This window comes from Akebia trifoliata, chromosome 5, assembly GCF_017979445.1.
Source record: "Akebia trifoliata isolate Shusen 1 chromosome 5, ASM1797944v1, whole genome shotgun sequence".
Classification (NCBI taxonomy): domain Eukaryota; kingdom Viridiplantae; phylum Streptophyta; class Magnoliopsida; order Ranunculales; family Lardizabalaceae; genus Akebia; species Akebia trifoliata.
In genome coordinates, this window is record NC_141379.1 from 25,058,956 (window position 1) to 25,074,238 (window position 15,283).

The 15,283-nt window shown below is 33.2% G+C and overlaps 1 protein-coding gene across 1 annotated transcript; it reads left to right on the top strand.

Annotated features, from left to right (window-relative positions):
* Positions 1-902: 902 nt before the first annotated feature.
* Positions 903-5,732, top strand: LOC147401760 (uncharacterized). Its single transcript, XM_086443158.1, has 3 exons — positions 903-1,169; positions 4,668-4,896; positions 5,026-5,732. Exons 1-3 carry the CDS (start codon positions 957-959, stop codon positions 5,430-5,432), a joined length of 849 nt encoding a protein of 282 aa, XP_086299284.1. The 5' UTR covers positions 903-956; the 3' UTR covers positions 5,433-5,732.
* Positions 5,733-15,283: the final 9,551 nt, after the last annotated feature.

Below are 15,283 nucleotides of genomic sequence, written 5' to 3' on the forward strand. Positions count from 1 at the left end.
AAAAAAACACTTTCAAATGAAGAAAAAAAAAAAAAGACCTATATTATTGGTTATCTATTAATATACCCTCCTCTAAAGTATTTCTAAAATATGAAATTTATAGGAAACAAATATAAAATCATCATTGAATTTATCAAAATATCCACACACACACACACAAAAAATCGATAAGAAAGCATTTTTATTGGATATCAATTGCACAAAAGGACTTTCATACAAAAAAAATCCAAATATATATATAATAAAACAAAATTGTAAGACCTACTCTGTTATAGTATGGAGAAATAGGGTTAAATATCATATCTTTTACAGTTTTGTGTGAGACAAACGTCCCATTAAATTATAATTTTGTATATTTCACTTTATTTTCTTTACTAAAATCTCATCTAACTTTATTATATTTCTTATTTTAATTCATCTTATTATTTTTTACCTTTTAGCCCTCTTAATTCAATTTTTTTTTTTAATAGTACCTCTTCAACTTTATTTTATTTTATGTTATTTCTATTTTTACCCTCTTATTCCTAAATAATGTGCCTACGACACAAACAAACTCTACTTTTATAGGATGGGATTTTTAGTATAGTAGAAATCAATGGAATTTGGGGGGTAGAAAATCAAGAGTTTCTTACAGAGAATTTTCAAACAAAAGGTTAAAGCTTGAAGATTATAAATTACGAAAGAAAAATCAAGGGGTTTTCTTGGCTAGAGGTTGAAGATTAGGGCATTTAGATCATTTAGTAAAAGACTAAGGTCAAGGGGCATAACATCAGTTTGGAAACAGAGGAGATATCTCAAATATTTACCAAAACGTACAGGCTCGTGTCTAAATTACCATAAATAATATAATATCATATGCTGACGTGGAACGTCTATATATAAGTTCCACCCATCCTCCCCATTTTCACCTGCAAGATAGAGCCTTTTCTTCTTCTTCTTCAAACGAAAGGAGAAAAATGGGGAAAATCTTTGAAGAGAAGGCTCTTGAAGACGATCAACTTCTCTACAGCCTTGAACAGGATATTTTGATGTTTAATGGGGAAATTTCAGAGGAATTCAACTCGATCAACGGTGATGATTTTGATGATGATGATGAATCCGACGTTAGTGGATCCCATGATCAAAAAGATCGCACCAATTACTGGGAAACTCAAAACTCCATGCTCCAGGTTTTTTTTTTTTCTAGAAAATTATGAGTTTAGATGATAAATTTATTATTTTTTAGATTATTATTAATTTTTCTTGATTTTAGTCATTAATATTTGCTGTATTTGGAGTGGATTCTATATTTAAAATCAGACATAAACAACGATGATGATGATTATGATTTCTTGTAATAATTTTTGGTTATAAAGTTCTGATTATTTTTCTATTAGAAATTCGAATTAAATTTTGTAATCAAACGCTTATAATATTTTTCTCACAAAATTATGATAAATTTTGTATAATTAATTATGATTAATTTAATCATACAGATTCTTTCGTTCACACATTCATTTTTATGGGTGATTTATTAACACTTAGTCTGAAAATTGAAAAATTACCAAAATGGTTCAATATTCATTTTAATTTCGAAATCAGTAATTTATAGAAAAAATTCATTCTTTTATGAAACAGAACTTTTTTTTATTATTATTATCGATTTTACTGAATAAAACGAGGAAAATATTTACTATTTTATAGAATAGAATTTAATTCCAAAAACGATAATTTATCAAATATATAATATATTATTTTAAAAAAAAATTTAATTTTATCATCTTTTTTAGAATTTTCCTTATTTTTAAATGAAAATATTATTTTTAGCTGCTTAGAATTTAGATATACTATTTAATAGGTGAAAAATCTAAAAATAGGATAATGGGTTTATATTTCTTAATATCTAAATCGTTCTATTTTTAATCTTATTGACGTTTTCAAACAACCACTAAAATTGCAAGAAATCAGTTTTATTGCAAAATTTTCCTAGCCAGACATAGAGAGATTTTTTTTTATAGAAAAGTTCTTAGAGTAACTCCAACGGGTCTATTTTGGTATATTCTCACATTGTAGAGAAGATTCTCTCTTCCCAACCTAAACCAACTCCACTGGGTCCATCTCTAAATCACTTTTCACTATTTATATAATAAAAAATAAAAAATTTATTATTTGCAATCCAACTTTACTTATTACACTCCAAGTTAAATATATAAATTTTTGATATTTGCAATCCAATGTTACTTGTTACAACCCATGTTAAATATTGGAAAAAAAAATTGTTATTGACAGCCCAACTTTACTTGTTACACTCCAATTTAAATAAAAATCGACCAATCTATGAGAAATCAAACTTATTTTTATTACAATTTTTTGTCGAATTTGGTCGAACAATTGATTAAATCTGAATTTAAAATGTTTTTATAAATATTTAATAAAAAGAATTAAAAATATTGAATAATAATAATTAAAAATAAATAAAAGACAAAAATTATATTTAAAACATATTTTTTTAGTGAAAAAGGAAATTAAGAATGACATTAATGTAAAATGATGGGGATACGATTGGTATTTGTTCAAGATGAATAGTGAAATAGAGACCATCTCTATTGTTTTACTTCCTCTCCCATTCTAGAGATGTCAAATATGATTTAGTGAGTGTGTTAGAAATTAAGAGACTAGTTGGAGTTTGGTTCGGAGGTCTCTATTTTTAAATATAAAGATATAGAGACCAGTAGGCGTTGCTCTCCTGTGCAGAGTTGTTGGACGCCAAGTGTCCACCAAGCGATTGAGATAGGAAATATTTCCTAAGAATTTTTTTAGAGGCTGAGTTCTAAGTAAGTTGGAGTGATCCTATAAAATTTGAACTTATCTTTCTCATCTCAACAGTTCATAAGAGAGTAAATTTTTTTTCTTTTAAGAAAGAGTAATGATAAAATGATTTGCCAAGTGGCATACTCAATCGATTTACTGACGTGATAAGTTTGGGAATTGTAAATATGTACACCTTCACATATACCATTGCACTTCCCCATAAAAAAATATATCCTAAGGAAGTCGTGTATCTCAAGGCGGAAAGATCTACAATTTTCAAACTTATCCACATCAATGAATCGATTGAGTATGCCACTTGGCTAGTCCTGAAAAGATAAATAATATTTTCTCTAATATATATCTCCTTTTACCCCCCAAGCCTGCATGATAAAACTAACATTGTCAAAAGCCAATATTCCTCAAGAAGGCTTGATTTATTGTTTCTTTTAATACTAAAGTTTGATGTCCACCCTTAAAAAATTGCTTCATTGTCGTTACCAATCACATAAATATTTCTATGAATTCTTTGTGGACCCATACACAAAAGAATTTATAAAAGAATTACCAATCATTAAAAAAGAAAAAAAAAAAGGACTTAAAGGACCGTGTCGGAGGGATTTATTTTTTAATAGTCTCTAAATTTTGTGCTGCAGCTTGACATGACATTTAGTAAATTTTGTATTTCTTATTAATGGTTTTTTTATTATTGGTTAACTTATCACTTTTTTATTTACTGTCAAGTTCACCACTTCTTATTTATTATCAAACTCGGCTCTTTTTTATTTAGTGCCGAGTTCACAATTTTTACTGTTGAACTCAACACTATTTACTGTCGAGTTCACTTTTTATTTATGGTCGAACTCGACGCTTTTTATTTAGTATCGGACTCGACATTGGTAAAACTCACCCATTAGTTTTTTCAACTAAATTACATTGAAAGATTAACTAAAACTTGAGATAGCAACTTGTTAGACGATTTTAACCCAAAAGAATAATTCATGGTCGATTTTCATCCAAAAACGAAGAAAAATGTGAAAAAAGCCTAATTTTTTACGCACAGTTTCAAAATGATTGAAAATGACTTCTTCTTCCTTCTTAAATCTTTTTTGACAGAATGGACTCTTTGAAACTCGATTGAAATGTCAAAAATTCAATTTTTTTGGATGAAAATGATAAGTTCGAACAGTTTAGATATTCAATCGTGAAAAATGTGGGAGATGAGGTCCAAGGACTTCTAAGAAAATAAAAATTTACAAAATGAACTATTAAGAGATTGCCCAAAACTTAGGAAATATTTAGAAAAAAGTCCCTCCATCATGATCCTTTAAATAAATTTTCCCTAAAAAAAACTCAAATATAATTACTAGGAGTACTGATCATGTATGGTCCAACAAAAAGATCAGGTTATAGGGTTAGTGGATCCAAAAATTGTTCAATAATATCTCTGCAGAGTGTGAGTGGAACAACAAACTCAGGTGATTTGTCAGTTTCTGTGAGCTTTAAACAGCTGTTTTATGTGGACTTGATTATATACCATTGTTCATATGGCTTCTATTATATACCATGAGCACACACTTACATCTTATTATTATTATTTTTTCCAAAGAGATAATAATTAGCTAAACATATAAGTAATAGAGATCTCTATAGTAGTGAGGTAATTCAATAATTATAGATTAATAATATATTATTAAACAAAATTACTACCTTTGCATTTCATGTTTAATATTAAACATAATATATATAAATGTATTTTTCAAAACTCGCGAATATGTTGGGATTAAATTAATGATTGAAAGAATCATGAATTAATACAACATGTCACTCAAATTTTAATTTTTTGATTTTTGACTAAAGTTTGTTTATTTTATTTATAGGAAATTCTTGCCCATAATAGCTTGATTGGTACAAAAATAAGGAGAGAAGTTAAGAAAGCATTGGAAATGACGAAAGATACAAGTTTGTGCCACTGTTTCTGCCCAAAGCCGAGTTCCAACAGGTGCACTAGTTGTCTACGCCGAGCCATTGTCAACCATCTTTGTGATCATGGATACAATGCTGCTATCTGTACATCCAACTGGAAGTCCTCACGAAAAGTACCTGGAGGTAATATCTTCTAATACCCCTCTCCATTTTGATAAATACTAGTGATACCCGTGATACGAAACTCATGACATGCCACCCTTCACCTTAGTATTTTTCTTAATAGACTATTATTATTATGTTCTCTTTCAGGATCGCACGAGTTTATAGATGTGATCATCAAGGGACCAAGAGGTAAGGAAACGAGATTCTTGATCGAATTGGAATTTCGAGCTGAATTTGATATGGCAAAGGCATGTGATGAGTATCGAAAGTTAATAAACCATCTACCAAAGGTTTACATTGGGAAACCCGAGCATTTGAATGCAGTAATACGCATTGTATGTGATGCAGCCAAGAAATCGACGGAAGAGAGTAAGATATACATGGGCCCTTGGCGAAAAAGAAGCTTCATGCAAATGAAATGGTTGGGTTCTTATCGAAGATGGTCTTCCGATCAATCTCCCCTTGAATCAATCTCATCATCGATTCAAATGCATTTTCCCTCATTCAACTTTTCCTCGAGATTTTCTGGATCTACAACAGTCAAAGTCACCTAAATGGTAGTCCGAGGACGATCCTTTTAGGTTTTTGCTAATACTTTGATGAGATGAATTGAGGGCCCCTATGCATGATTAATCTATATGAGCTTATGTGGCATTTTGTGACTAGTTCAAGAGCCACCACAGCCTTTCGGATATTGCCACGTGAGTCCAGATTACCTAGTTTTTTTTGCAAAACTAGTGAAGAGTATGTTGTTAAGTTACAAAATAAGATGTATACTTAATGTTTGCTCTTATAAGGACATTAGTCACTATCTTTAATATTATACTGCAAGCAACATCGAGTGGTTCACACCAGATATGTTTTTATTTTTTTGCCAAAAAAAATGCCCCCACATTTATATATTATCAAGGTTATTTTCATCAAAACTAATAAAATTATTTATATTTAATCATTATATTATTTATTATGTTATTTTCAAAATCATCTTACTTATAATTTTAAATTTAAAAAAAGTATTCACAATATATTAGATGATAAAATATGACATAAAATTAGCCTCTACATGTGAAAATTTTAAAATACTTCTGAAAATTTTAATCATTCCTAACTCCAAAAATTTGTCATCTACTACTTAAATCATTGGAAAAAAAATATATATGTCCTTTTATTTTTTTGTTAAAAAAATGAAGAGGAAAAGTTGGATTGAATTTGAACCATGGTTTGAAGAATCCGGTTTTGGTATTATCTCGGCACAACACCTAAAATTAGGATTACATTGCAAAATTTTGCAGTGCAAAACTTTACAAAATCACAAAATTTTACAACAATACCTTGCAGGGCTGGGGCCAACACATACAAAAGAACCCATCTCAACCCAACATATGATGTGAACGGGCATGGATAGGGGCGGAGCCAATATTTTTTGTAGTGGAGGCAAACTATTGTTAACGATACACTTGAAAAGCTTAAAGATAAATGGTTTTGGGGAGAAATTCATAGGTTTTTTTTGTTTGATAGAAGTTGAAGGAAATGATATTTAGGTCATTTTCAATTAGTCTATGATAGAAGACCCAGTCAAGAGGCAATTTCATCTTCAAAATTTTGAAAAAGAGAATGAGGATGTAGAGGGAGGTGAGGGTGTAAGTGCCCCCGCTACCTCCTTACTAGCTTCGCCCTAGGCATGGATGTTTTAGGGTTCTAACCAAAACCAGTTTAATGTTTCTTACTTATGTCACCTTTGTAAATTTTAATATACCCCTCTAAGTTTTGATGAACATTTGTGATAGCCCTGCTATTTTCAACATACCTTATCGACCATGGTATTTGAAGATAGATTAATAAGAAGTGACCAAACCACCCCACCAATCCTCCAACCTCTTGCACCGATGTTTTTTTCCTGAATTGATCCAAATGTTCAACATTCTCCAGTTTAAGTTGGCTCCATGCTACTCTCACACCTGCGATTTCGCACAGATTGTCAACTACACTTCGGCTCGTGAAACTTGGTATGCCTAGGACAAAGCATTTACCTTTCAGACGAATGCACATCTCGACCAAATCAAGCATGAACTCTCGAACCTTCGAAAGGATCAATGTCCATCTTTGAATACATGGATAAGATCAAACTACTCACCGATGAACTAGCGGTTATTCAACAATATGTGTCTAACAAAGACCTTGTGTGTTATGTTCTCGATGGATTATGACCCCATTGTTGCAGCAATGACCTTTGGTTTGAATCTTCCTTCCTTCGAGGCACTTTACAACATGTTACTCAATTGTGAAAAACGTCTTGAACTCTATTACGAACCCCACCCTCTTCAATCCTCAACTCTACTGCCTTTTTTAATTCTCATGGTAAAGGTCGTGGGAATAACTATAATAATAGTCATGAGGGAGGTCGTCGAAGCGCACATGGTGGTAGTTGTGGATTTAGCAAAGGAAACACCAATTTTTCAAATGCAAATTTTAAATTGGGTGGTTCTCACAAGGTTGGTCATTCTATAGGTTCTCCCTCTACACAGACTTCAATTATATATCAGATTTGTCGAAAATCTGGGAATAGGGCTTTGAAGTGCCATCAATGACACAATTATGCCTATCAATCCGATGATTTACCTGCAACTTTCTCTACTATGAACTTCTCTCCTCAACCATATGACACCAATTGGTATCCAGATACAAGAGCTACGAATCACATGATGGCTGACTCTTCAAATATGACCCACCACAAATACTAACACGGCATTGATCAAATCATAGTCGCTAATGGTAATAATGTTCCTATCTTGGAATTGGTAATATGCATTTATCTATAAATTCATTTATTTTCTTGTTGAAGGATATCTCACATATGCCAAATATTAAAACAAATATTCTTTCTGTGTTTCGTTTTGTGAAAGATAATGACTTTGTTTTTATCTTTCATCCACATGGTTTTTGTATTAAAGAACGAAGCACGGGGAAGACTCTACCACGGACAGAGTAAAGATTCTCTTTTTTCCATCCAAGTCGTCCCTCCACACATCACATCACTTTCATTTATAACCTTTGCTAGTTTGGTGTGTAAATATTCTACATTCGATGTCTGGCACAAATGTTTGGGTCATCCTGGCCCACACACAATAAGACATCTTGTTCAAAATAAGTGCTTTCCCTTTATTGATAGTTCTAAAATTTCTCCATGTTTAGATTGTCCTCTTAATAAAAGTTCTCGTTTATTATTTCACCTTCTGAATCTATTTTCTAACTCCTTTGCATTTAATTCATTATGATCTAGGGGTCTTGCCCTTGAGCTCTCGTTTGGTCGTTATCGATATTATCTTATATTTGTAGATTATTATTCCAAATATACATGGCCTTTTTTTTTTTCTTCAGGTCATAAATCTAAAACTTTTTCTTATTTTTGCAAATTTAAAGTCATGGTTGAAAAATTGTTCGGCATATGAATTAAATTCCTTTAATTGGATGGTGCTAAAGAATTTATAAATAAAATTGTTGCTAATTTTCTATCTAGTTGTGGTATTCAACACAGACTTTTATGTCTTTATACTCCCGAACAAAATTGGGTTGTAGAAAAGAAACATCATCATGTGATAGAGACAGGTCCCACACTTCTCCATTAAGTTCATTTGCCACATCGTTTCTTGATGGAAGCCCGCTCAACCTCAAATACCTCAATAAAACATTCCAAATGTGTGTGTACAAATCATAAAAGGTAATGAGACCACCTAGACGATTTCCCAACACCTAGACGATTGTTAGGTTGATTTTTATTGGTAAGAGTATTTTATTCCCCGACCCATTTGATCATCATATCTTTCAGGAGTCAAAAATGACTAAAATGACATTTTGATTATTTTACCCCTCTTAGGCCATTTCCCATTCCTATGTAATAGTTTGGAGATCTTATATTGATAAGATCTATTAAATCCCCGAATCGGTTGATCACCGATCTTCCCGAGAGTTCAAAATGCCCTAAAAAGGTATTTTGGTAATTATATTAAGGTCCCTTGGCATTTTACCAGGGCCCTTGGTAGCAAGCACTCATTATTTACTTGAGACACCTATGTCCACTAGGGGCGCTGATAGAATCTCTCCATGATACAAAATTTGAAAAATATGACTGTTGGAGCTACCCAAGGCCCCCAGTAGGTTTTTGTTAGCTCTCTAAACTCTTTATAAGTTAGACCCTTGGCTCTTTTAAGAGTTGATCAAACCTTAGAGATCACTTTCTCTCCTCTCATACCACCTTAACATCACTCTCTACTCAAAAGACATTTGCCCTAGTTGAACTCACCTTCAACCTAACACTCTCCTTGTTTTATCCCCATTCATCCATCCATCTCTTCCCTTGCACATACATTGAAGCAATCTAATAGAGCAAAGAACACTCTCTTGAAGAAATGAGCACTTTCTTGAAGTAAGGAGTACAATAAGGTGATGGAAAAAAGAAGCTTAAGGACATGAAAAACTCAAGCACCAGATTATAATATCTATCGAGTTGACTCAAGTCGATTCATTGTGAGTATTTTATTTTTTTACTTTTCATTCTCTAAAGTTCTTGGTTTCTGGTCAAAACCAACCTCTTGCTAGAGTTGAAAACTCTAGTCAAGGGATTAAGGTTGTGGATTTCCTAAGGACAAAATCCACAAGTTTGAGGAAGTAGTTTTTTTCTCAAATCATAGATTTAGATTTAGCCTAGAGAAAAATCTGAATTGTACGATTGTGAGGTGAACCATAAACCTCATTTGTTAGTGGAACCTAAGAATTTCGAGTAGGGTACTTGGTAGTGGATGTAGGTAAGTTGTCGAACCACTATAAATCTCGCGTCACCTTTATGTTTCTGCTTTATGTCTTGATTTGCATGAGTATGCACTTGAATGATGATGAATAACATGAATGTCATAACTTGCATATCAAATATTTGCTAAAATATCTACATCATGATTTAGACTTCTTGCCTTGCTATTCGTTACTTGCTCTAGCATAACCTTGAGACCTTGGCTTGCTTTACTTTTGGTGAATAGACCTAAGCTATATTAGAAGATTTTTTTTATTATCCTATTTACCCCCCAATAGGATTAGACAAGGTACAAAGTTCAAATTTTCACTTGTCCCCATACTCCCAAATAAAATGTGGCTGCAGAAAAGAAACATCGGCATGTGGTGGAAACAGGTTTCACGTTTCGCCATCAAGCTCATTTGCCACATCATTTTTGGATGGAAGCCTTCTTAACTGCGGTATTTAATTAACTGATTGCCTACATCAAATCTTGGTTATCGCTCACCATATGAATTACTATTTTCAAGAAAATCATATTACACCATCTTGCGTAGTTTTGGTTGTTAGTATTTTCCTTGTTTTGGGGCATACCATCAAGATAAGCTTGCTCCCAAGTCATTGCCCTGTGTATTTTTGGGATATAGATAGCAGTGTAAAGGATACCATTGTTTAGATCCACATTCAGGTTGGATTTATTTGTCATGCTGTCTATATTTAATGAGAAGATTTTTCCCTTCGATACACCCATTGTGACATTTAACATGCTTGGTTCAATTAATCTATGCTTTTCTCATCCTGATCCAGTTTCACATTCAGATTCAAGTAGTCTTCTTGTTTTGCCTATGACAAGAATGGACCAACCAACACCTTTGGCTAACATAGCTCTACAATCTTTTATTTCAACACCAATTACAGGTATGATTTCTCCAAGATCCTGCACATGATGTATCGCATGCATATAATGTGAAAAATCGAAATTTGACGATCATGGGCCGTCAAATTTCATAAAATTCGACAAACAAAGGTGTCGAACTGGCATCGAAATTTTCATTGTCAATTTTTTTTCTATGGGCTGAAACTATCAAATTAATGAAGGATAGGAGAATTTCGACAGCTCTAAACTATCAAATATGGGAATATCTAGAATTTTGATGGTCCTAGACCATCAAAATTCAGTTCTAAAATTCGTGGGCTTTGGCCCGTCAATTTTTTTCGTTCACGTAGTGGTATCCACTACTACTGTCACAACATCCTCTCCAATCTTGAACCCACCTACTTATCCACAATTTATGCTCACTCCTTTACTTTCTCCTCATTAGCACCAATCATCATCTTCCCATGTAAAACTTTTTACTACGTCTTCTACCAATGCTCTTCATAATACCATGTCAACCGACACCATGGTAACATGGTTTTTGGTTGGCACTCACAAACCTAAAATTTCATTTAATTGTCTTGCAACTTGCCATCTTTTGCCTTCTTGTTTGCAAACTACATTAAGCTCTTCTTTATCTAAGCCCACTTGTCACTCTTTTGTTTTCAAAGATCCTCTTTGGAGAGTAGCAATGGTAGATAAGTTCAATACATTGATCAAAAATCAAATTTGGTTCTTAGTGCCACCTTCGCAATCTACTAACCTTAATAGTTGTAAATGGGTTTTTAAATTGAAGAAGAAGGCCGATGGTTCTATTGAGCGCCGTAAGACTCATCTGGTAGCTAAGGGATTCAATCAATGATATGGTTTGGATTTTGAGGAGACTTTTAGTCTTGTGGTCAAGCCTTCACCATTCGCATTGTACTCACTCTTGTCATTAATTGATGGTGGTCAATCTGACAACTTGATGTTAAAAATGCCTTTTTGCATGAGACCCTAAAAGAAGTTGTCTACATGAAATAAACTCTGTAATTTTCCGATTTGCAATATTCGCAACATGTTTGTTGATTGCATCAAGTTATTTATGGCTCACACCAGCCACCATGAGCTTGGTTTGATGGGTTCAGTAACTATTTTTGTTAATTGAGCTTTCATTGTGGCCCATCTGACATGTTCATGTTTCTTCATCATAGACACTGTGGTTCTACTATCCCCTTACTTTATGTGGATGATTCATTATTACGGGTACAAGTTCTAACCATATTTCTCAACTTATCAAAAGATTAAGTGCTTAATTTGAGGTTAAGGACTTGGGGGACTTCCATTATTTTTTGGGCATTAAAGTCTCTTGGACTAGTATTGGTCTTAAACTTCTCTAAAAAAGTATGCTCTTGATCTTCTTAAACATGCCAATATGTTGGGTGCCAAACCTTGTTCATTTCTAGCATCTTCCGGATCTAAAGTGTCACTTTCAGATGGGGAACCTCTTCTAGATGTCACCTCCTATCGTAGTTTAGTAGGTGTTCAATACTTTTCCATGACAAGACCTGATTTCACCCATGCAGTTAATCAAGTTTGCCAATTTATGCATCAATCTCATACTTCTCATCTCACTGCCACTAAATGCATCCTACAATATATCAAGGGCACTCCACATCATGGGTTGCATGTTACTCGTTCCAACGATGAAGCTATTAAAGCCTTCTCTGATGTTGATTGGGCAGGTTGGCTCGATAATCGTTGCTCTACAACTAATTTTTGCATTTTCCTTGGACCAAATTTAATCTTGTAACATACCAAAAAACAAGTAACTATTTCTCGATCAAGTATTTAAATCGAATATCGTGCTTTAGCAACAATTGCAGCTGATATTCAATGGTTGTCATTTATTCTTCAACAACTAAATGTTCCCTTGCTTCGACATCCTATGTTACATTGTGACAATGCGAGTGCTCTCTATCTTGCATCTAACCCAATTCTCTATGTTAAAACAAAACACATTGAAGTGGATTGCTATTTTATACGTGAACGAGTAACTCATGGTTCCCTTCGCATTGTATTTGTTTCTAGTCATGATTAAGTTGCTGATATTTTTACTAAAGGACTTTCATCAACCTGCTTTCGTGTTCTACGAGACAAGTTGAATGTTCATCCATGCTTAGCATCTCAGCTTGAGTGAGGGTGTAAAACCCATATGGTTTCAACACGACACCAACAACGTGATTGATCTAATCCGACCCAACAATTGTAGATAAAGATATGGTTTAACCATTCTAAGATTATTTTCTCACCTATTTTTATGTGATTATACTTATCTCTTTGTAACAGATTTGTAAAACAAATTCTATAAATATACAACAACATATAACTCGTTGATTGGGTTAGAAAGTTACAAAACACTATGTTTTCTTTCACAACCAAAACCCAACCCTAGTGGCCAATCCCCTATCCTCGTAGATAGTTAGTTTGGTGCTTATGAGTAGTCAAACCCATATCCACATCACATTGATAGGTGATTCAATCATTAGTTATTGGCCGACCCCTTTCACATGGACGAGTGGTTTGGCCCATCTTCCACTCATCTTTCTCTTTCTCTCTTAATATGATTAGGCCCTTATGCCTTGAATCGACAATTGACCTTATACCATTGATTCAATCATTACCCAATTTCCACCTGTAAATTAACTATAAAGAATATGACCAATCATGGAAAAATTTCAATTGAAACAAAAAAAAAAAAAAAAAAAGTAACTTCGACTAAGTCAACTCGACACAAAACTATATATTAGAGATCTTCACGTGAAAATCTCTAATGTAATCAAAGTGGACTCACTGCAATTTGTCAAACTCCAGTATGATCACTTATACATGGGTCACATATTTTGCAAGGACATAACTTAATCAAGTCAACTTGAAATATTGAATCACCATCGACCGAACCACTCCTAATATCAATTACAAATACTAAGGGTATGTTTGGAAACCGTAGTTTGTGGGAGTTGGAGGCACAACTCCCCATTAAAAACTTTGAATGCATTGTTTAGTTCGCTAACTATATTGAGTTGCAACTTTGTGAACGTCCTCAACACTCATTTTTAAGGAAGCTACAACTCCTAATTATGTGGATTGGTTTCACAACTCCACGTAAATATCTCTCTCCAGCAACTCATCAAACTCCCACTACGTCTCTCCTCCTCTCCATCATTCTTATTTCTCTATCCTCCCTTCTTTTCTCTTTTTGCCATCCTTACCTTCTCGTTTTAAACTATTCTCCGCATCCCCATCCCCATCCCCTCTCTTTCTTTCTCTCTCATATACACACACACACACACACTCACTCTCTCTTATAGTTAGGGTTTTGGGATCATGATCTACGAAATATGCATATTTTCTCCCATCTCAAGGTATATGTTGCCTTGAATTAGAAAATTCATGATTTGGTTTCAGTATTACAAAACTCTCTTTCTCTCTCATTTGGTTTTAAACCTCATTATTCCTTCTCATCCCCCCACAATCAATTTCAGTCACCCCAAGTCATCTCATCTTGTCAAACAAACCATTTAACTCACTTTATCATTATTTATTAAGCTAGATGTATATTTAAATATTCATTATGTTTTTTGTTGTGAGATTCCTTGTATACTTATTGGGCTTGTAGTTCAAGAGATAAGACATTAACTATGGCAAATTTTTGATAGTAGATTTTTTCTCCCTCTCCTACGTGAACGTAGGCAATTTGCAGAATCAAGTAAATGTTATGTGTTCGTTTCATTTTATTTATTTTTAATCTTTACTCTTGTTATGCTTCCGCACAACATATTTAATAAAACACCATTTGTTTAAACATAATACCTATTTAAATTACTAAAAATATATTTTTTTATCAATAATAAATAAAAAAAACTCAATTGACTGGGTCAAGTTTTATTGACTAAGATGATATTTTCAAAGTCTTTGATTAGTAACATCGAATCTCAGAAAAATGCTAATAGAATTGAAGTTGTATACAACTAATTGTTTGGATTTTTTGAGGAAACCAAACGTTGCAACATATTTGAAGACTTGGAATTAATTCAAACAACTCCAATTCCAATCAACTCTCACTCCCCCTTCAACTCCAAATTTGACTAACTACCGCTTGCAAACACGCCCTAAAAGTAGTGGAGTACTAATAATATTAATTCAAAGGCACTTATACCAGTTGAAGAGGACTTACACATGATATAATGCTCCTCATTCAATGCAATTAATCAAAGTCTCTAGGGAAGGAGAAGCTTCTCTACTTGAAGAGACCCGTACCTGAATTCCAAAACCAGTATCTTATCTTCAACATTTGATTTGCAACTCACAAGTTCATTAACTTGATTATTAAAGGCTCATTAAACATGTACTACACCAATTTCTTTGCAAGTCAGGTACTTGGAGAAGGAAACTAAAGATATCATTTTCCACCGAAAAGATGACCAGAGAAATCACATATCTTTGGACAAGACAAAATTTAGTGCTACACAAATCTCGAGGAGTGAACAACATTAAAAATTGCCCACCCTTATAATTCAAGCTGACATCTTGACTAGTAAAAAAAACAACATAAATTCCTTCATCTTCCACTTGGAGTCAAACCCCCCCTTCCCCCAACCAAAAAAGAAAAAAAAAACTTATTCAAGTTCTTTAGCTTCTATTGCATATTATTATTATTTTTTAAACTCGTTTCAATCTACCCTTTTGAAACTTACCTTAACACC